Here is a 24,001-nt window from a genome sequence, read left to right as displayed (position 1 = left end):
GGCTTGCGACAACCGAGCAGACAGAAAGTAAGCAGGTCGCAGAGCTGAAGGCCGCTATCAATCGTGATTTTTGCTTTTTGCACAAATGATCAACTTCTCGTGCACAAAAAAGCACATGTTTCTACGGACATCTCAGCGAGCGGGTTGCCCTTGACAACCTACACCCCAAAACAGAAGATCTACTTGACCAGCCAAATTCACCTCTTTTTCTAGTGTCAGCATTGATATTCCCGTCCTCTGTACCATTTCCAAAGGCAGTGCATGCATGCAGTTCGGACGTATGCCGAAAGGATTGGGTTCCTGTAAAACGTCCTTGCCTTAGCGAAATAGTGCATCCTGGCTTTCAAGGCATTGGTCATCCAGAGGCGCTGAGCAACAGGTGTGGAGTCAGCATTGCCGACATAAGTCTCGCGTTGGCAATACTCGTAGTTGGTGCTGAGATCGATGACGGAGCATACAAAAGGACAGAGGTTATGGATGCGAGCACAAGGAGACAGAATGAGAGATAAGAGTCATGAACGCGAAATGAATGCATCGCATTTCCCACTTTACGCGACCTCCGACACCTTTTACGCGATCTACGCAAAAGGATCTGAGACAAACACTATATCCATCCCCAAATCGACAGATCACAAAAAATAGAATGGCTGGGTTAAGATGTGCAAATCGTTGATGCAGCAAAACGCACAGATGCACAACTTCAGACCTGCTTTACCCGGTTTCCTTACGGACTGCCAGTTAGCCATGTCTTGAAACGCTCCAACGCATCGGGCCGGCCATACTCTCGAGTACACTGAGTCTGGGTCACATCCCTCATCTTCCGTCGCCGTGAGAAGTCCAAATGTGTCTGAAAGCCACCAACATGCAAAGTCGATCTCTGTACACCCTTACGCAAGTCAACCTTACACAAGCATTCTACATGTTTCAGAACATCCCGCTGTATGCATGAGTCGAAACTCGGAAAGCGGAAAGAGCTCGGCAAGCAAAAGCGTCTTGTAATAGGGAATCGTTATATCGAATTTTTGATTGGCTCTTTCTTCGAGCAAAAGCTATGGCTATAGCAAAACCGGCTAAGAGGGGGGCTAGAAGTGAAACTAGTTGTACAAGAACAAGAGGCAAGGTCTCGAGAGGCAGCAGAAGCATCCGCTGTTCAGTGTTCAACCTGTTCGATCTGGCCATAGAGCGACTGGCTTGAGAAATTGGAGAGGGTCTTTTGAGGTTCAAAGCGTGCTTTTGCGTGATCCTTTGCGCCCTGACTCGCTTGACCATGCAAAAGACCCGTGATTCGAGCCTGAGTTGCGTAAAGCAAGAGCAAAAGCTTCTCTTTCTTAAGCCTTTTCTTCCATCGTGTCTCTTAATGGCCCTCTCCTTCGTGGTATACACTTGTTCTCCTTTTTCTCTTGCAGTGGATCCATATTTATTGCGTCTTTTTGGGCAGACCGGCCTTTGCGCGATCAGCGAGATCACCCTGAGCGAGCCACTGACTGGCCTTGACGATCTGGATAACATTGACCCACTGCTTGAACAGCATGACGGGAGCTGAGATGGCGGCCAAGATCCACGGGACGGTACTATCCATCTTGTTTGCTCTACGCATTCACACTTTGGTCAGCATTCTGGCTGGATAACAAAAGAGGATGCAAGGAACTCAAAACTCACCTGGCCATCTCCATCGCGCCAGCAGACCATGGGCTGGAAAAGATTGCTGAAGGCTTCGGGGGCATGATTGGCGATCCGGGTTGCAGGGAGGCGGCCTCACCAGCAGGTTGCAAGAGCGAGGGGGTGAGGAAAGGCGAAGAGAAAGCGAGCAGGTAGAGTGCGATGAAGAAGAGCTCGTTCAAGGCGCAGCATACAAACAGGACGTTGCGGTTGTTGTAGTACAGGTACATGATCTTGCTCCTCTTTGCATCAATGTTCTTGTGGCTCTGGCCGCTACCACCCATGGCGAGAGTGGCATACATGTGCATGTAGTGGCTGGTGAAGTCGAGACTGATGAGGAGTTGAAAGACCATGCTCCAGCGCGGCATAGCGGTCGAAAGGAAGACGAGGAGGCAGGTGGTGGTGCAGCGATCTGTCACCATGTCCAGGACAGCTCCGAACTTTGTGGACTGGTTGAAGGCGCGGGCAGCGTAGCCATCGAGAGCATCCAGAAGGCACGAGATACTGTAGAGGAGGGCGCATGTGCGCGGATGAAGAGGCATGTAGTTGAGCGAGCCGATAGCGAGGAAGACACGAGCGTAGCCTGAGTTCTATGTCAGCTTCGGGATGTGCAGACGAGCAGCTAGAAACGTACCGATCAAGTTTGGCACGAACATGAAGATGTTCTCTTGAGGAGCATTCTGAGCAGCGCTTGCGCTAGGCACCACGGGGGCCTCTTGCATCGGAGCCTGAGCAGAAACCCTGGCAGACATTGTGATTATTATTTTTTGGTTGTGGAGGTCGACTGGTCGAAGACCGAGAGATTGGAAGGTTGATAGCGCTAGAAAGCGCGCTGAGTGAAGTGAATCAGACCGGGTGTCTTTAGTCAAGGAGTCGGATGCTTGGTGGGCTGGTGCCGGCGAGTTGGTGCTGCGGGAAGTGCGATAAGATCAGATGGTTCCACGGCCGCGTCAAGAGTAAAGAGCTGTGGAGAGTGCTATGAAGTGAGGTGAAGTCTCGAACCAGCTGTAAATTGTCAAAATAAGGAGTGTTGAATCTGAGCGCATGCTTCTCAAACTCATCGTCAAGCATCTCGAGAAATCCGTCGGCTTGGCGGCATCCGATTCCGCGACTTCCGCCCGATAATCTCCTGTCTCGGTCCATCTCGCAACCATCTCCGAGCCAATTGCTGCTGTCTTCACCCTGCGTATGCGCGAGGCCAGTTATTTTTACAATACTCTACAATTTTCATTGAGCTTTTTTCTATCAAGAACTTTTCACCTATCCACGCTGCCACTATCCTCTCTCATTACTAGAGTCTGTTACTCTCTGACATTGTTCGCATCAACCAGAATCCACAAATATCGCCCATTTTCCCACCCTTGTCTCCTTTTCAATCTTTCAAATCATGAAGTCCCAACCCAATGACAACTGTCATCGGATTCAACAAACGCCTGTTTCCACCAAAAACTCCTGACATGATTTTCGTATCGCGACTCGTCAGATAATCAAGATTGCTGTGCTGAGTATGCCTCCTGCACGGTTGAGTTCTTGCTCACACTGCCTGAGAAACGGCCAGTGCCTCCAGCGAGGTAGCCGTCGTACTCGGCCTCTTCAGCGAGCTTTGCGTCGTTCCATCCCATAGTCATGCCCCAAGCATGATCAAGAGCATCCATCTCGTGCTCTGACATGTACTGTACAATCGTGCCCACCAGCTTGTCTGGAGTAGCGAGCATGGCCGGCGACAGGAGACCCTGGCGACGAGTGAAGTAGCGGCTCATACGGTACGATCCATGTGCGTCGACATTGTTCTGGTCACCAAAGGTCGGGGATCGGACTTGTACGTAGCCGCAAGACTTGAACTCGACCGAATTGAGACCATTCTTGCGTGGCTTGGGTGCCGGGTCAAACTCGCCACGAGGCTTGTACATCTCAAGAGTAGGTCCTGGACTTATCTGATCGACCACCCTTGCCCATGAACCCACGCGGTGTCCCTCGTACCAAGGCCCGTCATGAGGCTGTGGTGCAGGAGCAGCTTGACCTGCGTTTTGAGGGGGATGGGCCCAGCCAGCGAGCGCCTGGGGTAGTGGCAGTATAGCGGGAGGCAGTTGAGCTGCACCACCTTGCTGTAGCTGATGCGGATGCTGGTAGAGCATTCCAGGTTGCGCCATGTGCGGAGCGCCGGCTTGACCGTTGGCAGACGCAAGTCCATTCAATGCACCATGCATCTGCTGCATTGTTAGTCCCATAGGGTGATTGGTCCAGATCTGAGGGACTTGGTGCAAAACAAGGCCTTGCTGTTGTTGTGTCATAGCATTTAGATGCTGGAGCATCGTCTGCGCCCATTGTTGGACAGGCACACCTGCAGGTGGACCCAGCCATACCTGGGCGCTGAATTGTGTATAGAAATTGCCACCCAGCATCATCACACCGGGGACTGGAGCTTGGTGAGGAGCAAGGGCATTCTGGTTGAGGTTGCCTGGGTTGTTCTGATTTACTCCGTTGGCGCGTGGCATAGCAGTAAGAGAGACAGAGTCAAACTTGATCTTCTTCAGAGACCTCTTGCGCAGCTTCTTAATCATTGCCAGGATTGACACTGGTGTAAACCAGCAATTGGAAAAGGTCAGATCAGTAATGTGTGGCAGATTGATCAAATCTTCGTCCTTCAACACAACGGCTATTGAGCGTGCGATAGTGGTAATGGGAGCAGGCAAGATATGGTGGTTGCGAGCGAAGATGCCCTCAGCATGCTCACCACCAGCGGCCCATGAAAAGGTGAGCTTAGTGATGTTCGATCTAGCGCCAATAAAATCCTGAAGAAGGCTGTGTGTCTTGTCGACGGCAATCGAAGGCTCAATTTCCTTGGTCTCGACAACGCCAGCCTCGTCTCTCTCAACAGTGCGCCAGTCAGGAATGACAGCAAGTGTAACCTCTTGCAGCTTGGGAAGGGCGGTCCAGAAGTCGTGACGAGAGAGCAACGGCACAAGATGGCTGGACATGCGGAAGCTCAGGACCGTGACTTTGTCAAATACTGCGTTGTTGTCCACGATGCCGAGCATGTATGTGGTAAGAAACGCTCTCTGTGCCCATTCTGCCTCAAGTAGCCACTCCTTCTGGTGAGTGCCCAAGTTGGCAGGACTGAATCTCTCGATCTTCTTTGAACATTCTAGTCTCTGGGTGTCGACCGAGTGGCTCGACTGAAACAGGTGGTCCTGTGTGTCAGGTGACGAGACGTATAGAACTCCTGTCTCTATAGTGTCACGTCCCTCATTGTCAGACGCAACAGTGGTCGTAGGAAGCACCGGACGGGCCGGAGCAGTAGCCCATACAGCAGGAGAGGTGTACGAGGTGGTCGAGAAAGGATAGCGGTCGAAGAAGTTCTCATCCAAATTAGCGCGCACGAGACTGCCCTCCTTCAACTCCTCCATGGCGCCCATTCTAGCATGTGCTGACTCGATAGACTCCCAGAGTCTTATGCGCTCTTGCTGTTGTGTGTCTACTATGCCGTGTGAGCAACCAAAGACAGGAGAAGGTTGCTGCAAGATCATGCTGCGTAGTGACTTGTCGGGTCCGCTCATCCAACCAAGACCACTGTCCATGGAAAGGGCAAGCTGTTGAACCCTAGGCAGGTGCGAAAAGGCTAGCCTCATCTGTGAGGTCTCGTCTGCGGTACGCTCGAGACCAGCAAGGAGTTCATAGCGCGTGTACTCCTGCGATGGCCATTCATACCAGCCGAAGTAGCTTTCGTGGCTGTCGAGTTTGTGCTTTCTAGGCGGGCTTCGGAGTGCCTCCTCCTTGATCTCGAAACTCATGCCGAAGCGACGAATGTGGTGACCAAAGCCTTCAAAGATCTTGAGCCCCTGGCCGCTGTAAATCTTGTTGTCTGAGTTTTCTAGAGCATTGTTCCAAAGTACTGAGCCAGGATCCAAGTTGACAAAATTGTTGACAGGATCGTCAGCTCTGCGCTTGCCCTTGAAATCGGGCTTTACGACCTTCTGATCAATCATCTCGTAAAGTTCTGCGTTGAAGGGGACGACGACAGTATCGAACAGAGAGCCTGATACACCACGCTCGAACTCCTTGCTCACCAGGCGCATCGACTTGATATCGTCACGGGATAGATGTTGGTTGACGAGCTCGAACAGCTCCACAGGAAATCCACCAGGAACCCATTGTGCTCTTCGGGCGGTCAGTCGGGAGTCATCGATGCGTTGCTTGTGTGAAGGCTGAATCATGAAATTCTTGTTCTTGTTACCGCCCCTAGTCTTTCCCCTGTGCGAGACAGGGATGAAGGGTAAGTAGCGCAGCGTAGGCTCAGCGGTATTGCGATCCGTTTGGTAGACGAGGAGGACTGCAGGGTTTTCGGAATATGGTGATTTCTTGGCTGAGTGACGCTCATCCTCTATCGCCCATCCCATGTTAGGGTTGCGCACACTCCAGAGATAATCTGAGACTGGTTGAAGAACGTCAGAGGGACTCGGAGACCTTCCTGCACCAGCGAGATTCTGTGAGCTTTCTGTGTCAACAGACGATAAGTCATCGCAGTCCATGGCCGAGGATGCTTGCGAATCAGCAGGCGCGGCAGCAGGTTGATTCTTGGAGACAATCTGTCCCATATTCAGGAGGGGTCCGTTGCGCCGAGAGCTTGATGAACGATCGCCGAAAGGAACTGAGGGTGAGCGATTGTCGGCGTCAATGTCAACAGCGAGTGGATGGGCGACAGATGATGGACCAGCATCATGAGCTCCCAATGAGGCGTCTGGCTCCCACATAGTAGCAACACTTTGGTTAATTTCTTGCTCCAGGTGATCGTTCTCGCGTACAGGTGGTGAGAGAAAAGTGCCGAAGTTGATCGAGGGTGTTGTTTGTAATGGCGCACTCGGTCGAGTCAAGTCTTGTTGTTCAAGCCAAGAGGAGACGAGCTCATTAGAGCGCGGCGGGTCAGTCGGATGCAAAGAATTCAAACGACGACGGCGACGGTCTCGTGGGTCGGGCGGAGACTCTGCTCGACGTGCTTCACGGCGTGCTTCAAGACGTCCTTCGGACATGATCCAAGTCTATCTCTATTCTTGCAGGCTCCGAGAGAAGCTTCCGAGCTCGATTACAATCATGCAAACGACGGGGTTGATAATTTGGCCACAATACTAACTCGTCTCAATTTTGGGAAACGGCGCATGTGCAACCTGGTGTTTCGAGTGGACCAGGTTGTTGTGTCCGTAACATCTGGCCTTGTAACTCAAGGTCTGCTACAAATACGCTCGCACAATGTTCAATATGGAGTATACACGAGCAATATATGTGCGAAGGAAGTGAGTATGTATAAGTAAGCATCAGGGTATGCTCAAGCTGCCAGGCACCAAGACGACGAGAAACACCCGCAGATCGGCAGCGCGGGGTCCTGATGTCGTCAAACGTGCTTCCGGAGCCGAACCTTCGAAGGCAACAGAAGTCAACCTCCACATGTGGTACCAAAGGGCACAAACATAAAACGAGCAAATCATGAGGCTTGCATGTGCTTGGGAGATCGAAGTTTATGGCTCAGGATCATCCTCAGCCAGGTCAGTGGAGAAAGAACTATTGTGACCGTGTTCGATGGAATCTGTATGAACGCAGTTTAATCTACCGCCGGGTGTCGTTCAGCGAAACGAGACCAACCAACGGGAGAATTCTGAGCAGGTTAGAATAGAGCTTACTTCTTCTCATCTTTGCTGCCAGAGAAACGCATGAGTCATATTAGGTCAAACGAAACATGGAAGTATGATGAGAGAGACTGTTGGAAGATTTCATTGCTTGTCATTGACGATTTAATGACAAGCATTTTCTCTTGCGCGCATTTGCGACCCAAGACAGTTTGTATGACCGAATAGGTGGGGTAGTTCTTGTATAGTGGGTATTGACATGGTGGTATAGTTGTTGTATCTTCCCCAATTTCAACGTCGCCTTCGTTCGTGACCTCGCCTTCGTCTCTTGACTTAGAACTCCTTCATGGTGTCGCCTCTTCTCTTGCCGCGAAACTCGTACTTGCCCTGTGATAGATGCAGTCAGTGTCCGTCATTTCGGGTGTTGTGTTGCGTATGTTCAGCCGTATCTTAGAGACTTGATGTCGGGCGCCTTGAGCTGCTGCATGTTCGCCATGCCAACTTTCGCGGCTTATAGTTGACGATGAGAAGTTCGTGCTGTGGTTGCTCTAGCGTGTGCCGTCTTTGCTACCTCCAACCACAATCCCATGCTCAGTCCTCTGTGTACCTCCTCTTGCTTCACCTCTCCTTCTATAGTATCCAACTCTTGAAATGCATTTTCCGCGGTCCGAAGATATAGAAAAAGGCGACTCACATCAGTCTTGTTGGCGACGTAGTAAAGCGAGCTGGGAATGGCAATTGCGAAGATGATCGAGAGCCAGGCGGTACGAGGAGTCCACTTGAAGTGCTTGTAGCGGTCCACTTGCATCTCTGCGGTCGCAGTTAGAACATGATGATCGTCGGCGCATCCTCTCAGGTTGGAAGCGTACGGTTGTACTTGACCAGCGCCGGGTCAAAGGCGAGACCTGTGAAGGTGTTAGCTCATGTCGACGCGATCAATTCGGTTTCCGGCGAATTGCGCACTGTTGTGACCACCGCCAGCCATCTTGAGTTGATGTGTAGCTGTGATTTAGAAGTAGGTATAGAGAGGGTTGTGTCGTTCACACCTTCAGTCGATCTTCGCTGACGTTCGAGGTTGCCAAGACCTACAGACTGCGTTGGATATCACGTGTCGGCAGGTTGGACCGTCGCGACCATCATGATCCCGCCATCGGCCTGTGATCGTGATGCCCTTGGCCTGTGATCGTGATGCCTTTGGCCTGTGATCGTGATGCCTCTGGCCTGTGATCGTGATGCCTCGGCTCACGGACAGTTAATCATCACTTGAGCCTCGTAAAGCAAATCAAGATCGCCTCGGTTGCGACGAAGAATTAATCTTGCTGTCTTCTCTGTAAACATACCACGAGCTATCCTCGTTCACAGCATACCAACAGTAAGTCAACACTTGTTTTCGTGGGCACTTCGACGGACCAGGTACAGCAGGATCCGGTCGTCTGACGTGCGCACCATCCCCTCCTCCTACTCGGTATCTTATCTCAACGCAACATTGTCCAAAGTTGTAGATTGTGTCATGTCCCAAGCCAAACATTCCTGTGAAGTGTTTCCATCTCGATTCTGATTTCTTCCAGTACCATAGAACCCTCATCATGGCAACTGAAAGCGCACCAAAGGTCACTCTATACTGGTAAGCAAACCATAACACAAACTCGATAACAAAGTCCAACCCTTCCAATCAGGCTCGAAAAATCCAGAGCCCAGCGCATCATCTGGCTCCTCGAAGAGTGCAATGTCGACTACAACATCGAAATCCTTAAGCGCACGTCCGGAATGCTCGCACCTCCCGAGCTCAAGAAGATCCACCCTCTGGGCAAATCTCCCGTCGTCAAAATCAACGCTCCTGGCAGAACTAGTCCCGTGACTCTTGCCGAGTCTGGCTTCATCACCGAATACTTGACCGAGCACTTTGCTCCTCACCTCTTACCCAAGAGGTACGAGGACGGCAAGCAAGGACCTGGTCTCGAGACTGAAGAATGGCTGCGCTACCGTTTCTTCATGCAATATGCTGAGGGCTCTTTGATGGCTCTGATGTCGACCAACCTCATTTTCAGCTGTGAGCTACCCTGCTTCTACGTCATCTTGCACCTCTACTCACTAACACCTCTCGCAGTCCTCAAAGGCGACAAAATTCCCTTCTTCCTCCGCCCCATCACCAGTGGCATCTACAGCAAATTCGATGGCATGTACTTCGGGCCAAACTTCAAAACCCACTTTGACTTTTTGGAATCTCAACTCGCTACTGCACCCAATGGTGGAGGTTTCCTTTGCGGCAAGGATCTCACTGCCGTTGACATCTTGATGTCGTTCCCTTTGCAAGCTGGCCAGAAGAGACTGAAGATCATCAATGCGACGGATTATCCTAAATTGAATGCTTATGTCAATAAGCTTGAGAGTATGGATGGGTATAAGAGGTCGGTCGAGAGGATTGAGAAGGAAACTGGTGAGCGTTATACTACTATGATGGGTGCCGAGTAAGAAACGAGGTAAAGAGCTAGGATACTTGTTGGGTTTTCTGATAGAATCTTGTTTGTCTGATATCGTTTCATCGGTTTTAGGAGTCGCTTGTAGTGTTTTTTTATCGTTTCTCTATAGAATTTCTTTTGTGGTTTGTCTTCTTTCTCGTGCTTGTTCCTTAGCTGTGACCTCGTACTTTGCGCTTGCTGGACGAACACAAGATGAACAGAAGTGCAACTGCTGACTTTTTTTTTTTCCATAAATATACATCACGAGCCCGTCCGACCCCCAGTAATTTGCACCCGAGCTGTTGTTCATCGTCTGCTATCGCTCTGGTACGCTCATTATTTCGTCGAAAGTCGATTCAATGGTTCATCATATGTTCCCATACGTTTACTTGTCAAGCACAATCCCTTAACGAGCTCGATAACTGGTCTCCAATTTGAGAAGGATGTTTTGAGAGATATGGCCAGGGTTGTACACTCAGCAGAAAGCACAGATCATCTTATTTTTTCTGCCCACTCAATTCGGAGCCTCGATCGCGCTCCACGATGGAGCCGCAAAACGTGTCAGTGCTTCATGATGAAATAGATCTTGCCCCGCTTCTGAGGCTGAAGAAGCAGAAGCAAACAGCACGACATCTCATCATACTTCACACAAGGACCGAAAAGCAGTGGAGCGTGAAAACGAGAAAACAGTGGTTCTGGAAATGTTTTGCTTTTGCTCAATTCCCCTTGCGACCATCAAGGCCGAGCAGCCACTATGAGTGGATGCGTGAGCGAGAATGCTAAAAACTAGTTTTTACAAGAAAAGTTCGGAGACATTGGTATCGTTGATCATTGAAACAGAAAGAATCAAAGAGAAAGCAGAGGTTGCTTAAGCAGAGTCGGGGATTCTCTCCTCAGCGCTGGGGATGTTGCTACGGGTGCCCCCAATGACATCGCTCTCGGGGTTGCGGTGGATGGCGTGCTCGGGGAGACGAGAGTCGACGGTGTTGGCCTCGATGGTGGTCTTCTGGCCATCGTTACCGCCCTGGCCGGGGTTCTTCCTGTGCGATTGACCGTCGTGGTGTAGCTCAGCAGAGGACTGGCCTTGGATGGGCTGGCCAAGACCGGCGTGAACATCCTGGGAAGTGGCACCGACGATGGTGCTTGAAGCAGAGACACCGCCCTGCTGAGGGGTAGCATCGGCCTCGTTGTTGGGCTGGAAGGTGCTGCGAAAGGTCAGTATGGGATGCATAGAATGAGGAATTGAGTAAGATTTACCTCTTAGCGGGAGCGGAGCCAGCAGGAAGGGTCTGGGCGTGGAACTCAGGAACAGCGTCGTTACCGACGAGCTTTCCAGGCTGGTGGCCAGTCTTGGTGAGGGGCTCGTCTCTGGGAGCAGAGGCGTGGAAGCCGTCAGGGGCAGAGTTGGCGGAAGCGTCAGGGTTGCGAGAGGCCATTTTGATTGATGTGCAGGTGAAGTAGTTTGGGTAGATTTGGAGTTGTCGTGTGACTTTTGATTTGCAAGAAAGATTGATGTGAGAAACAAGAAAGTGTTCCTGCGTCGAGCAAAGCTCTATTTACATAGGTAGGTAGCTACGAGCTCCGTATGCTCAATGACGCTGTATGACGCTCCAAGGAAGGATCGTGATGCCATCACCACATTTTCCCCACCATTCTCACTACCATTTTTTCATTGCTCTTCTCAGATCTTCTACGATTGTGTCTTCAGCTCGATGAAGCCGTTAGATCACGATGTTTGTGTCATGTATCGTTCGTATGGCGATTCGCAGCTGAGATACTATATGCTTGTTCTGCGGCCTTTTTCCGGTGACTTACTTTCCTCCACCTGACAGCGACAAAGTGGAGTCGTTCTTCTGGATTTCCTCCTTTGCGATAATATTTCACAGGAGTCTTTTGCTGGAGCAGTGTTGCCATTGTTCCTGAATAGAAGGCAATGATAAGCATTTCCTGATCCTCAGTCGTCACCTTGGCAAGGGTGAATATGACCTAGCGATTCTCGTTCACACTTCCTGTCACTTTACTGGCAATCTCCTTGCAGGAAATTCTCCTATCTTGACTTGCCGACTTCCTCATAGTCCGTACGAGAAAGACGAGACTCAAACCTGTCGTCTCGGTATCCCTCTTCCGATCACCATCGCCACGCTCTCTCGACCCTCAATCACATGGTCTTGCTGCCTTCCGTGTCATCAGACGCCAATTTACTCCATCTGTTGCAGACAACTTTGATCAAGGACGGGTAAAACAATGTTACAGAGACGCCTAGTCTAATAAGGGATCTGTTTATCAGTAGGTAGGTTAACCGTCAAATCGATCGACGAATAGCGGAATATGAACCCCCTTGTACCACGCTCCTTTGGCATATCTTAGGGGAAAACTTGTGTGGTTGACAAACAGGACGAAAGAAGATGAGGTGATTTGGTTGGAAGTGGATGAGAATTGTCCAAACAACGCATCGGCTAGTTGCATATGATCCGCTGCTCGCAATTTCTGGTAGGTGTGAAAGCAGGTCACCAACACGACCTCTACTCGTCTAGATTTCTGTTTCTACTCTGAGTCTTATGCGCACTTGTATCTGTTCTTCGACCTATGTCTCATCCAGACGCAAACACCGCCATCATCATTTTTCAGCCACAGATACCACCACTTCTCATCAACCATCACAGTATCGTCCACAGCCATCGTCAAGCACACGGCTGTGCACATCAGCTATCATGCCTGTTATCTCAGAGTCCCATGTATCCTCGAAGATCCCAAGCGCTCATGTCCCAAGGCAAGAGCAGTTCGATCTGGCTATGTCCAAGAGCATCCTCCAAAGAGCACCCAGATTCACCTGCGCACATCTGACATACCTTAAATGCCGCGGTAAAAGTATATTTGTTGACGAGAAAGCCATCAGCCTCTTCATGAACGTCTTACGTCTCCATTGGAAAGTGTCGGGGAAGGTTCTACATAGCCCTCTCGACCAAAGCACCGACCTCTACGAACTCCTGATGTTGGAAATGGACGGTGTGTTCATCATCCAGAATCTCCTGATCGATGATGCCATTTACGAGGTTCTTGACCGCAGGACCCCTGACGGCATGATGATTCTCGCCACTATCGTGCACGACATCTACAACACACAATGGCAGAGCTGGTCTGCAGAACAAAATGTGAAGCACAAACAGCAGGGCCAGTACTCTCTCATCATTACTCACGCTCAGGCTATCTCAAACCAGCTCAGCAACAACGTGTTTACTTTCAAGGGTCAGGCTGCCCCTGAGCCGAAGAAGTGGGCAGAGGTGACAGTGGCGCGCCATCTGATGGCGATAGTCACCCCTGGACATCTCCGTCCTGCCACCACGACGAACGAGAGTCACTCCTCGTTGAAGCACGGTTCAATATCAGACTTGATGAATGTCAAGCCCACGATCAAGCAGCCCGGAGAGAACGAAGCACTTGAGCAGGGGCCCTCGAGTAAACGCAAACAGATGCCTCTTCACTCTGCACTCCGGCCCTCGAAACGAAGGAAACTAGGGGTTGCTTCCAGTTGGAGTGCCTCGCCATACAAGAGTAATGGCAGATCCAGGGCTTTCGATTCTTATCGACCCTCGAGACACAGGGGTCCTACCTTCAGCAACGATTGATGGGGCTACAAGCATCCCAAGTCCTGCAATATCCACGACAGGCTCGATCGCACTCGCTCTCACCACCATCCTTTCACTGCTTCCCCAATTGACTATGTCAATCGGAACGAATATCAGGTCCCAGAAGTTCCACCCTACGAAGAACTTCGCAAAATCAAGCTGGATGTGGTACAGCCAAATGTTACTCAGCAGAAGGTCGGTGTCATCTCCTGCATTGACTTCGCGGGTGCCCGCTCCAGCTCCAACTCCAACAGCTCTGAGGAACAGAAAACTCCAGTCGTCAAAGGACCTTCGTATGCTGAGTATCTCCACAAGAAGGAAAGAGAAGCTGTGTCGCCATTGAAAGCCATCCAAGGACGTCCGTTTGACCATGTCCGTACTCAAAGTTATGTTGGATCTGAGGAGGGCGAGATCCTGGAGTGATGGCTCAAGCCAACATCAGAGCTACAACAAGACTGTTGTTCAAATGACATTTCATCGACAACATGCAAACACAATGGAGTTGCTATAGAAATGCACAAAGCGAATCAGAAGTACAGCATCGTCCGCTGAGAGATGCCTCTCTTTGTCTTTATCCGCCCCTGAGGCTTTCGCATACCCCTGCTGTCCTTCACTATCCTGCCATGTGCGCCTTTTGGTGTCTTCTCTCAACCACGAGTACTTCGGTTCTCCTTTGCGCATCCTTTCAACAATCTCCAGCGCCCTCTTGCGATCTGTATCCTCACGAATTCGCACATCGACCCGAACATCGTACTCGGCTCGCTCGGATGTGTGCCTACATACGATAAACGAGTCGATCCAATCACGCAGAAGGGCTGCGGTCTTCTCGTGCGTGAGGCACTCGTGGTTGATGAGAAGGAAAGGGAAGGATTTGAGGGAGCGGGTGAGGGGTTTTGTAGTTGTGTTGTCAGGCATCTTGCAGAATACTTTGCGAGATAGAGAGTATAGCTATAAGAATGCACAGTATTTTCCGGAATCGAATCCGTATCCATTGAGATGCAACGAAATTCTGGCTCTCTTTGGACACATCCCGAGTTTAGAAAATCACTGTGCCTTTTTATAGTGAGGACATGATCGTCAAGGCACACAGGGAGGACAAGCAGAAGATCACAGAGCTAGATGCCGATATATTCGTTTTATTAACATTCTGCCTCTTCCCAAAAGTAAACGCCGCGCTCGCTATAATGAAGTGAGATGCGAAGATAAAAAAGAGCCCCTCCAAAAGTGACAAACAAAAACTCCTCCCAAAAAGACGCTAAAATGCTATGATCGTATACATGCAACCCGCGATATCCTTCGTACACGTTAGATCCTACACCTCGTCATAAAGTGCGATTTTTCCCTTTCTCTTTCCATGCTCCAGAGCATAGCCAAACCTTCTCCATTCTATACCAACAGCGGACGCTGCTCGTTAGCCTCAACTTCCTGCTCTTCCTCGTCCTGAACAACAATATGAACAATTTCCTGTCTGTGCTCCTCAGGAGGCATGAAACGGCAAGGTGCACGAGCGCGCACTTGATGCCACTCACTGCTCTTCTTGCGGTTGACGAAGAAGACCTGCACGGCACCGATGACAGCAACAGCACCGCTAACCCACCACGCGAGAGCCGTAAAATCGATATCGATACCGATACCGTAAAGAATACCTGCGATGGGGGAAGCGAGGGTGCGGCAAGCGGCGCCAGTGCTAGCAGCCAAACCATTGATCTTACCCAGACACGAAGGCGAAGGAGAAGCTTCCTTGAGTAAGATAAGCAGGACTGGGTAAACGAGGATGGAAAAGATGTTGCGGATGGTGAGGCAAGCGTAGATGCCAGGGTAGAGCCACTCTTCGGGTAGAAGCACCAGATAAGGCACCACAATGTAAGCAAGAGGGTGCAAGACAGTGGTGACGATGAAGAGTTTCCACACGCCCAGCCATGCTGCCGCAAGTGGGAACACAATGGCTTGGACGCCCAATGCGATGATGCCGTTCACAGACATGACGACGCCTACATCTTGGATGGTCAGACCGAGACCGCCTGCCATTGAACTTAGCTTGTTTCCGTGACTTCTGCTCTCCACGCGCGAGTCCTGGAAGAAGATGGGGAGCAAGTGATCGTAGGACATGCTGTGGTAGGTGAAGATGCCGAGAGCGACAATCAACATGACCACGCGCTTGTTGAAGACGACTTGATCCTGGTGTTCTGCTTCCTTGGGTGCATCTGTTCCGTCGGGCAGGACGTTCCACTCTTGATCTTGGACGACCTTGTTGAAGGTGCCGTAAGATTCATTGTGCAAGTCGACTGCAGCTGTGAAGGTTCCGGCCTGAGCAGCTAGAATCGGGGTTTCGGCTTCGGTGTGTTCAAGATCGTCTACCGTGCTCCATGGCTGCATATCAGGGTGAGTCTCCTCAAGGAAGAAGAACCCGCAGATAATCGAGAACAGCATCAAAGCTGCACAGATGAGGTTGGGCAGCAGATAAGGAAATTTGGCGAAGATTCCGTGGGGTGAGAAAACGTCGGGGAAGTTGTCCGCAGGAGCTGAGAATATACCTCCGATCGAAGGCCCAATAATCGTTCCGATGCTCCAAACGAATGGCATGACCGAGTATGCGCGAGGTTCGTGCTTAGGGTTGACCGTAAGCTCGCCGACCATTGTCTGAATGACTCCAATGTTTCCGTTGAGGAAGCCTCCAATCGCTCTTCCGGCAAGAGCCATCCAGAAGTTAGTGGAAATGCCGACTAAAAGGAGGGAAAGCATGGTGCCTGCACTTCCCAAGAGCAGAACAGGCTTACGCCCGATGCGGTCCGAGAGACCTCCCCAATACCTGCCAAATTCGTTAGTTTTTGCAGTAAACACGCGACTTGAGTTTCTGGATACTCACAATCCTGTCAGAGATTCAGCCAGAGCAAAGGCTGAGATCAGCAAGCCGGCATAGAAAGACGCATTTGCGCGATCAGTTACATTGAAGTCGAGCACAAGTTTCCAGGCATACGGAAAGATGGAGGTGAGAGCAATCGGCTCGGCGACTCGAACGAGGGCTGAAAAGTTGTTAAGACCAACTCTTAAAAGGTAAGAGAAACAAGAAGCTTACCCAAGAAGAAGAGCTGGGTAGTAGGAAATTTGTTGAAGTCCCGACGTTGTCTCTGAGGAGGAGACATGAGATCGGAAAATTGTCTCACGGTATTGAAAAGGCTTCAAATAGAATGCTAGGCTTATTGAAAAGTAGTCTTCTAATCCGAAGTGCACGCTTCACAGTCTATCCTCAAATGACAGCAGACTGAATAAGAATGTTGTCGCTGGTGGTGATTTGGAGGAGGGCGACGTGGGAAAGATGTTGGCAAAGGAGAAAGATATTTTGTATGCCACGATCGGCACAATCTGAGAGCTCTGATTGGCTGAGCGATGGACACTATCTTCGGACAGGAGCCGCGCCGCGCTAAAGAGCACCAAGAGAGCAGCGACTTCGCCTCAAGGAGGTATGGTTTCGCGGAGGCGAGTTTCCGTTACTTGATGCTTCATTTCCATTGCCCGTCCAACTTCATCGATCGAGAGAAATTCGATTTTCCTGATTGCTTCAACATCCTTATCGCAGGGCAGTCTGCATAGTGATCACAGAGAGATAGGCTGATTACCGAGGACAGAGTTCCAGGTTTGTTTGATATGAGCGAATTATGGCATGCAAGCATTAACACGAATGCTCGAGACGGCAGGGAAAAAGGCGTTGAGCGCGTCGTGTGATTGATCAACTCAACACCGGACTTGGGATAGCTTGGTTACGGCTATGCAGAAGCGGGGAACGTCGAGCTGGTTGTGTCGCGTGAGTCGTTGAGATGGCCACCGATCCGGTTGCTCTGCATCTCATCGCACTTCGAGATGGTTCTACAGTCGAGAGATGAATGCTGGAAACCTCTCTTGACCGGTCCGTACTGCCCACACTATACCCATGCACCTGTTTGCTATATTCTGTGACAAGCAGAAATTGTATTGCCTTCTGGACCTGGTTCTACGTCTGCAATCTCTCTCCTCAGCTCCGAGAAATGTACAATAGGCGGGCGGTAGAGGGCCAGCCCGGCGCAGGTTGACCGTTCGCTGATTGTAACAACAAACATGGAAAAGTCTCACCAGCGAAAAAGGCTGTTGAGAACAGCCGGATTGTGGGGTGAATGCGATTCGACTGCCGAGAGAGAGGTTAGATATATGACTCGACGAACTTCAACTCTCCAAAGATGTTCATATTTCTTGAACAGCATAACACAAGTTGACTTGGTCCACGTTTGTTCTGATAAGTCGTACAACCCAGACCGAGCGATCAAGTATGGCTTGAGGCGGCGGCCATCTCTCCTGGCATCCGTAAAGTTATGCCGAAAGACGCTATTCTTACCTACCTCGCAACTGGTTGGACAGAAGAGAGATGCAAGAACATCACCGACGAGGATTGGGTGTCTCTTCTCAGAAAACTCAGTCTTCGACTTGCATTTCTGTCTGCGATTTCTTGTCAATAAATTGAAATAGAAACATCAGTTCTGCAGAGGAGGTCGAATGGGACGACGTTGGATTTCTTATCTCTCGCACATCCTGAAGATGAGGACGAGCTGGCGGAAGTGAGATAGCTTGAGTCTAGATTGTGAACACGAATGTGTGTCTTCGTCGATGCAGAGGTCTATAGCGAAGCCAAGTTCAAAAACACTGCCTTTTGTGAAGGCTATCAGTGATAACCATGGCGCTGCCACAAAGCAGAGACCAGAAACTACTTTCAGATCTGCCGTCAAGGATTTGATCACTCACTTATATCCTGCACTGCGCCCATCCAAGTCGACCGACGGTGCTGAGCCTTGTCCCTTGCTCTCATTTGGAAAAGCCTGTAAGAGTGTAGCTGTCAGAATGCACAGTAACATCAAGTAACGGGTGATTCCCGTCAGGACAAATGTATTAAGTCGGAGCTCTGGGCCGGACGAACGTAACATCAGCGTTCAGTGCCGTAGGTACGAACATGATGCAACTGACAGATAGATGGCAGTCGTCCAATGAGGCATTGCACAGTTGTCCTGTGAAGCAACGTATTCAAGCTTTTGACATGCAGTACGAGTTCCCAGGAAGTGAATCAAGCTTCAACAAGATACAGGGAAGAAGAGCTGAAAGAGTTTGGTGATGTAGTGTCACATGTCAGCTGGGAAACAGCGGAAGCTGGACTGGCTGGCTGGCTGGACTGCGCCACAGTGACGTTACGAGCTTCTTTCTCGCCGCCTTTTGAGGGGTACGAACAGCTAACTCACCAAAACGCTACACATCTTCCTTCTTCACCTCTCAATACCACCTTCAACAAACCACAAACCAATCTCCATACCTAATTCATCATGTCGACCACCGTCAACGTTCAGAACATCTCTGCCCAGACCTCGGAGAAGGAGGTTCGCGACTTCTTCTCGTTCTGGTGAGTCGTGTCCTCTCAGCTCAACCTTACATCAACTGATACATTATTCACAGCGGCAAGATCTCAAACATTTCCGCCACCCCCGAGTCTAACGATGCCGACAGCGTCAAGTCTGCTTCGGTCACTTTCGAGAAGGAGTCGGCAGCCAAGACTGCTCTGCTCCTTGACAACACCCAGCTCGGTGCCAACCAGGTCCACGTCACCTCCGTTGCCTCTCTCGACGAGCTTTCTGGTGGAAAGCTGTCCGCTGCCGATGAAGAGCACTCCTCCGAAGACAACATTTCTCAAGAGGACAAGCCCCGCTCTCGCATTGTTGCCGAGTACCTTGCCCACGGCTACACCATCAGCGACAAGGCCATTGAGCGCGCTCTCGCCCTCGACCAGCAGCACGGTGTCAGCGCTCGCTTCACCTCGACCCTCCAGCAGTTTGATGCCAAGTACCAGGCTACCGCAAAAGCTCAGGGAATTGACCAGAAGTACGGTGTTACTGACAAGGGTGTCGCTGCCTGGTCCGGCTTGAACTCTTACTTCGAGAAGGCTCTCGGTACTCCCACCGGTCAGAAGCTCAGAGACTTCTACAACCAGGGCAGCAAGCAGGTCCTCGATGTCCACAACGAGGCCCGTCACCTTGCCAACCTCAAGACCGGCAAGAACGACGTTCACTCCGTCGGAAACGGCAAGACCAAGTGTATGTTCTACCGTCTCCGAGGCTTGCGTCCAAATTACTAACGTGTCACAGGCTCCTGCTCTAGCGACGCTGGTGCCTGCCCTTGCGCTCCCGGACACTGCGCTTGCTCCGGCTGTGCCAAAAACTCCGACAAGTCCTCTGGTGTCACCGCCAACTCTGCCAACATGAAGGTCGTCTCGGAGGAGCCTAGAAAGACCAAGTGCAACTGTGGTGGTGCTGAGGGCTCCTGCCCCTGCCCTGCCGGCCAGTGCACTTGCAATGGCTGCGCCAAGGCTTCTTAAGTGCTGAAGTTATGATGGGCTCTTAATACAGAACAAAATTTGGCTTGGATGAGGCACAGGTGTTTACTTGCTTGCTCTTTTGGTGATTGATACCAGCGTGTGTTCGCGCACCATCAACGACTTTATGTAATGAATGAAACAGTCTTCAACTATCCTCTAAATCTGCTTACTTGTTGTGGTTTATTTCCAATGAAGCAGAGCGATTCTAGGCTATCGAAGCGCAATTATAACCTCGGTTCTTGCAGTAAGCTGATGTCAATTGATTATACAATCCTAAAGTATGGTTTGCCTTTTCGATCTCACAGCACCATCGTGATAGAACCATTAGGTGGATTTCATTGTTCGATTTAATCAAACAAAGAAAAATTCGGTCGACAACGCGCCAGAATGCGCCCAACGGCAAAAAATTTCTAGTTCGGGCCAAAAAGTGGCAACATTTTGGAAAAGACATGTCAAGAACCTGGAGAAGAAGAGTCATATCCACGTAAAATGGTCTAGGCCGCTGACAAAGATAATTCGGCTCTGACACCTTTACATTGTATCCTGTGATTTGCCTTGCATCAAGTGCTTTTCTCGGTTTCGACTGTCCAATCCTCTATCCCAGCATGGCCCCCACAATGGACGATCACCACGTCAAGGCACTAAATGCTAGAATCTCGGACGAAGAAAAAGGACTTCCTGGATCTGGAAAAGATGCAGATGTCGAGGTTGCCCAATCATGGTCGTTGAAGAAGTTTGCATCGCTAGGAGTGGAGACTGGAGGTATCGTTCCAATTCCGGTGTCTGAGCGAACGAATACGAGAGTCCATGGAATCTTTACGCTATGGTTGACCATGAGTGTCAATTTGCTACCGTAAGTTTTTTGTTTGATGTTTGTGAGGATGAACATGTCATTGACAAAACCTAGAATTGTCACTGGTATGACTGGACCGCTGGGCTACGGACTTGGACTCAGAGATTGCTCTCTGATCATCCTGTTCTTCAGCATTCTGTGTACGATACCGGTTGGATACCTGGCAACACTCGGTCCTAGGACTGGTATGCGACAAATGATACAGGCAAGATTCTCGTTCGGCTATTATCTCGTGTCGGTGCCTGTCATTCTCAATCTTGCGACGCTTACTGGTTTCTGTGTCATTGACAGTGTTATCGGCGGTCAATCGCTGTCTGCAATCACCCATGGTCATCTGACGCCCGATGTGGGTATCGTGGTCATTGCCATTTTAGCTATGTTGGTGTGCTTCTGCGGATTCAAGATTCTGCATCGCTATGAGCGATTTGCGTGGATTCCAGCTCTGGTCGCCATTGTCATCGCGACTGGAACGGGCGGCAAGCATCTGAGCAACCAGGTTGTCCAGCCGGCTCCTGCGGCGTCTACTGTTCTTTCCTTCTCAGCACTCATTGCCGGCTTCCTCATTCCTTGGGCGGCATTGGCTGGAGATTTTGCTGTCTACATGATTCCTGAAGCTTCCAGCACCAAAGTATTCGCTTACACCTACGGTGGATTGTTCTTACCCACAGTACCTTTGATGGTCCTCGGTGCTGCTATCGGAGGCGCAACTCCCAACGTGGCCTCGTGGCAAGCTGGCTACGATTCAACCTCTGTCGGTGGTGTCCTAGCAGCCATGCTCGAACCCGCTGGCGGCTTTGGCAAATTCGTCGTGGTACTGCTCGCTTTCTCGCTTCTTGGAAACATCGCAGCGACCATGTACAGCATCACGCTCAACTTCCAACTTTTGCTGCCTTGGATGGTCAGGGTCCCTCGTTTCTTGTTCGCGATTGTCATTACAGCCATCGTGATTCCCGTCGCCATTCGCGCCGCCACCAGTTTCTTCAACAACCTTGAGAATTTCATCGGTGTTATTGGCTACTGGGCGTCTGCGTTTGTGGCTGTGGTTATTATTGAGCATGCTTGGTTCAGGAAATCGGACTGCTCGGCTTATGCTCATGAGAAGTGGGACAAGGCTAGTATGCTACCTAGCGGTATCGCTGCCTTGGGAGCCAGTGCTTTATCTTTTGCTTTGGTGATTCCTTCGATGGCGCAGGTGTGGTACACAGGACCAATCGCGAAGACGACTGGCGATATTGGGTTTGAAATGGCTTTTGTTGTTACAGGGCTGCTGTATGTGCCGCTCCGATACTTGGAGATTCGGATACAGAAGCGGGTATAGACTGTGTTAGATAGTGTAGAAAAGTAATTAATTGTCCTAAGGTACCTTCCCTCAAAGATTGGCAAGTCGTGTCGAGTGAAAGTGGTATGGACAGCATAAAACATTATGCAAATGATAGTGGGTAAGCTCCGACCTCCGAGCGTGCATCGTCATGAGCAGTCAGTCGCCATCTCTACAACAACTCCATCATCAACACAACCCGCCCTCACTCACTGGTCGCTGTCTCTGCATCTGCATCTCCCATCCTTTCCAGCGCATCACAAGATCAGATTGCCCAAGATGGCGCTCGACACGTTCTTCCACAACAAGATCGAGAGCATGAAGCTCGAGATCATCCAGCGTCAAGCAGTCCTCCGCAGACTTGAAGCGCAAAGAAACGACTACAACTCAAGGGTGCGCCTGCTGCGCGAGGAGCTAGGTCTGCTCCAGCAGCCTGGATCCTACGTGGGTGAGGTCGTCAAGGTCATGAGCACAAAGAAGGTCTTGGTCAAGGTACATCCCGAAGGCAAATACGGTACGTCCAAACAAGCGCCGCCATCACGCTATGCGCCCTGCTAACTTTCCTCGCCAGTCGTTGATGTCGCCGACGATATCGACATGTCCAAGCTCACCGCCGGCAAGCGTGTCACTCTCCTCTCCGATTCATACAAGCTCTCGTCCATGCTTCCCTCATCCGTCGACCCTCTCGTCTCGCTCATGATGGTCGAAAAGGTACCCGACAGTACCTATGATATGATCGGTGGTCTCGATGAGCAGATCAAGCAAATCAAGGAGGTCATCGAGCTTGGTCTCAAGCACCCCGAACTTTTCGAATCGCTCGGTATCGCACAACCCAAGGGTGTCCTTCTGTACGGCCCTCCTGGAACAGGAAAGACGTTGTTGGCAAGAGCTGTGGCCCATCACACCGACTGCAAGTTCATCAGAGTTTCTGGTTCCGAGTTGGTGCAAAAGTACATTGGAGAGGGTTCACGAATGGTGCGCGAGCTGTTCGTCATGGCACGAGAGCACGCCCCCAGTATCATCTTCATGGACGAGATTGACAGTATTGGTTCTTCGCGTGTTGAAGGTTCCAGCGGCGGAGACAGCGAAGTCCAGCGCACCATGCTGGAATTGCTCAACCAGCTCGACGGTTTCGAGCCCACCAAGAACATCAAGATCATCATGGCCACCAACCGTCTCGACATCCTGGATCCCGCACTCCTCAGACCTGGTCGTATCGACAGAAAGATCGAGTTCCCTCCACCAACCGTCGAGGCTCGTGCCGACATTCTCCGCATTCACAGTCGTTCCATGAACCTGACCAGAGGCATCAACCTCACCAAGGTCGCCGAGAAGATGAACGGATGCTCAGGTGCCGAGCTCAAGGGTGTGTGCACAGAAGCCGGCATGTTTGCCCTCAGAGAAAGAAGAGTTCACGTCACCCAGGAGGACTTTGACCTTGCGACTGCAAAGGTCCTCAACAGACACAACGACCAACAAGTTTCGCTCACCAAGCTATGGAAGTAGATGGACGATACGAGGCATACAACGAATTGCTGGTCATGTGCAACAGTGGAGTACGGAGTTTTTGGGACTCGTGGCGATTCGAGGAGAAGCATGGCGTGGAATCTGTACCATAGAGAACAGCAGTTGCCACAATTACACTCTGACGAACCAATCCATCTTGGCTGGACCCTATGCATGCTGTTCACCAGAAGTGCAGTTGAAGTTGGCAATCAGATTGATATGTTAACAGGAGTTGTAATGCAGTAAACATATCCCATGACATGATGAACAAATGACACGACAACGCTCACATCAGCAGCTCGCCCCTGGCTGACGACGACAACCAAGGCAGCAGACAATGCCATCTTTCTAATCCAAGCATACAAGTAAGAACGGTCACATTGATACGAATGACGCGAATAATGACCGTTTGTCCGCGCGCGGGCGCGACCAACTTGAGGCTGAGCAAGTCATGTTCGGCCTGGCTTCCTTGATTGCCTCTTCTGTCCGCGGAACACAGTCCGTTTCAGATGTCCTTGACACAGTAGTGCCAGGCGAGCAGTCATGTCGACAGAACATTTTGAAGGGGGGGGGGGGG

The 24,001-nt window shown here is 50.7% G+C and overlaps 10 protein-coding genes across 10 annotated transcripts; 5 read left to right on the top strand and 5 right to left on the bottom strand.

The window, feature by feature from the left end:
• Nucleotides 1–1,417: 1,417 nt before the first annotated feature.
• On the bottom strand, nucleotides 1,418–2,381 carry M436DRAFT_53568 (uncharacterized protein; the record flags this gene model as incomplete). Its single annotated transcript, XM_013569098.1, has 3 exons — nucleotides 1,418–1,589; nucleotides 1,660–2,242; nucleotides 2,294–2,381. The coding sequence occupies 3 exons, from the start codon at nucleotides 2,379–2,381 to the stop codon at nucleotides 1,418–1,420; spliced, it is 843 nt and encodes a 280-aa protein (XP_013424552.1).
• A 765-nt stretch (nucleotides 2,382–3,146) lies between these two features.
• Nucleotides 3,147–5,873, bottom strand: M436DRAFT_53360 (uncharacterized protein; the record flags this gene model as incomplete). The annotated part of the gene is made up of 4 exons (XM_013569064.1): nucleotides 3,147–3,632; nucleotides 4,077–4,776; nucleotides 4,984–5,513; nucleotides 5,631–5,873. 4 exons carry the CDS (start codon nucleotides 5,871–5,873, stop codon nucleotides 3,147–3,149), a joined length of 1,959 nt encoding a protein of 652 aa, XP_013424518.1.
• Nucleotides 5,874–7,610: 1,737 nt separating this feature from the next.
• M436DRAFT_84413 (uncharacterized protein) lies at nucleotides 7,611–8,262 on the bottom strand (the record flags this gene model as incomplete). Its single annotated transcript, XM_013569211.1, has 4 exons — nucleotides 7,611–7,664; nucleotides 7,972–8,087; nucleotides 8,147–8,182; nucleotides 8,241–8,262. The coding sequence occupies 4 exons, from the start codon at nucleotides 8,260–8,262 to the stop codon at nucleotides 7,611–7,613; spliced, it is 228 nt and encodes a 75-aa protein (XP_013424665.1).
• A 601-nt stretch (nucleotides 8,263–8,863) lies between these two features.
• Nucleotides 8,864–9,749, top strand: M436DRAFT_75162 (uncharacterized protein; the record flags this gene model as incomplete). The annotated part of the gene is made up of 3 exons (XM_013569210.1): nucleotides 8,864–8,901; nucleotides 8,954–9,327; nucleotides 9,385–9,749. The coding sequence occupies 3 exons, from the start codon at nucleotides 8,864–8,866 to the stop codon at nucleotides 9,747–9,749; spliced, it is 777 nt and encodes a 258-aa protein (XP_013424664.1).
• Nucleotides 9,750–10,604: 855 nt separating this feature from the next.
• M436DRAFT_10581 (uncharacterized protein) lies at nucleotides 10,605–11,148 on the bottom strand (the record flags this gene model as incomplete). Its single annotated transcript, XM_013569037.2, has 2 exons — nucleotides 10,605–10,941; nucleotides 10,994–11,148. Coding segments are annotated over 2 exons (492 nt in total), but the record flags the coding sequence as incomplete, so codon positions are not given.
• A 1,299-nt stretch (nucleotides 11,149–12,447) lies between these two features.
• On the top strand, nucleotides 12,448–13,785 carry M436DRAFT_66234 (uncharacterized protein; the record flags this gene model as incomplete). Its single annotated transcript, XM_013569167.1, has 2 exons — nucleotides 12,448–13,288; nucleotides 13,487–13,785. The coding sequence occupies 2 exons, from the start codon at nucleotides 12,448–12,450 to the stop codon at nucleotides 13,783–13,785; spliced, it is 1,140 nt and encodes a 379-aa protein (XP_013424621.1).
• Nucleotides 13,786–14,748: 963 nt separating this feature from the next.
• M436DRAFT_66233 (permease of the major facilitator superfamily) lies at nucleotides 14,749–16,505 on the bottom strand (the record flags this gene model as incomplete). The annotated part of the gene is made up of 3 exons (XM_013569166.1): nucleotides 14,749–16,171; nucleotides 16,229–16,385; nucleotides 16,439–16,505. 3 exons carry the CDS (start codon nucleotides 16,503–16,505, stop codon nucleotides 14,749–14,751), a joined length of 1,647 nt encoding a protein of 548 aa, XP_013424620.1.
• A 2,196-nt stretch (nucleotides 16,506–18,701) lies between these two features.
• Nucleotides 18,702–19,507, top strand: M436DRAFT_53645 (Vip1 protein; the record flags this gene model as incomplete). The annotated part of the gene is made up of 2 exons (XM_013569116.1): nucleotides 18,702–18,778; nucleotides 18,832–19,507. The coding sequence occupies 2 exons, from the start codon at nucleotides 18,702–18,704 to the stop codon at nucleotides 19,505–19,507; spliced, it is 753 nt and encodes a 250-aa protein (XP_013424570.1).
• An 857-nt stretch (nucleotides 19,508–20,364) lies between these two features.
• On the top strand, nucleotides 20,365–21,918 carry M436DRAFT_53700 (cytosine-purine permease; the record flags this gene model as incomplete). The annotated part of the gene is made up of 2 exons (XM_013569127.1): nucleotides 20,365–20,600; nucleotides 20,655–21,918. 2 exons carry the CDS (start codon nucleotides 20,365–20,367, stop codon nucleotides 21,916–21,918), a joined length of 1,500 nt encoding a protein of 499 aa, XP_013424581.1.
• Nucleotides 21,919–22,197: 279 nt separating this feature from the next.
• Nucleotides 22,198–23,424, top strand: M436DRAFT_53653 (proteasome regulatory particle subunit RPT6; the record flags this gene model as incomplete). The annotated part of the gene is made up of 2 exons (XM_013569118.1): nucleotides 22,198–22,432; nucleotides 22,490–23,424. 2 exons carry the CDS (start codon nucleotides 22,198–22,200, stop codon nucleotides 23,422–23,424), a joined length of 1,170 nt encoding a protein of 389 aa, XP_013424572.1.
• Nucleotides 23,425–24,001: the final 577 nt, after the last annotated feature.

This window comes from Aureobasidium namibiae (genome assembly GCF_000721765.1).
Source record: "Aureobasidium namibiae CBS 147.97 unplaced genomic scaffold scaffold_16, whole genome shotgun sequence".
Taxonomy (NCBI): Eukaryota; Fungi; Ascomycota; class Dothideomycetes; order Dothideales; family Saccotheciaceae; genus Aureobasidium; species Aureobasidium namibiae.
Note: the sequence above shows the minus strand (reverse complement) of the source record. Positions and strands in the feature narration are given on the sequence as shown.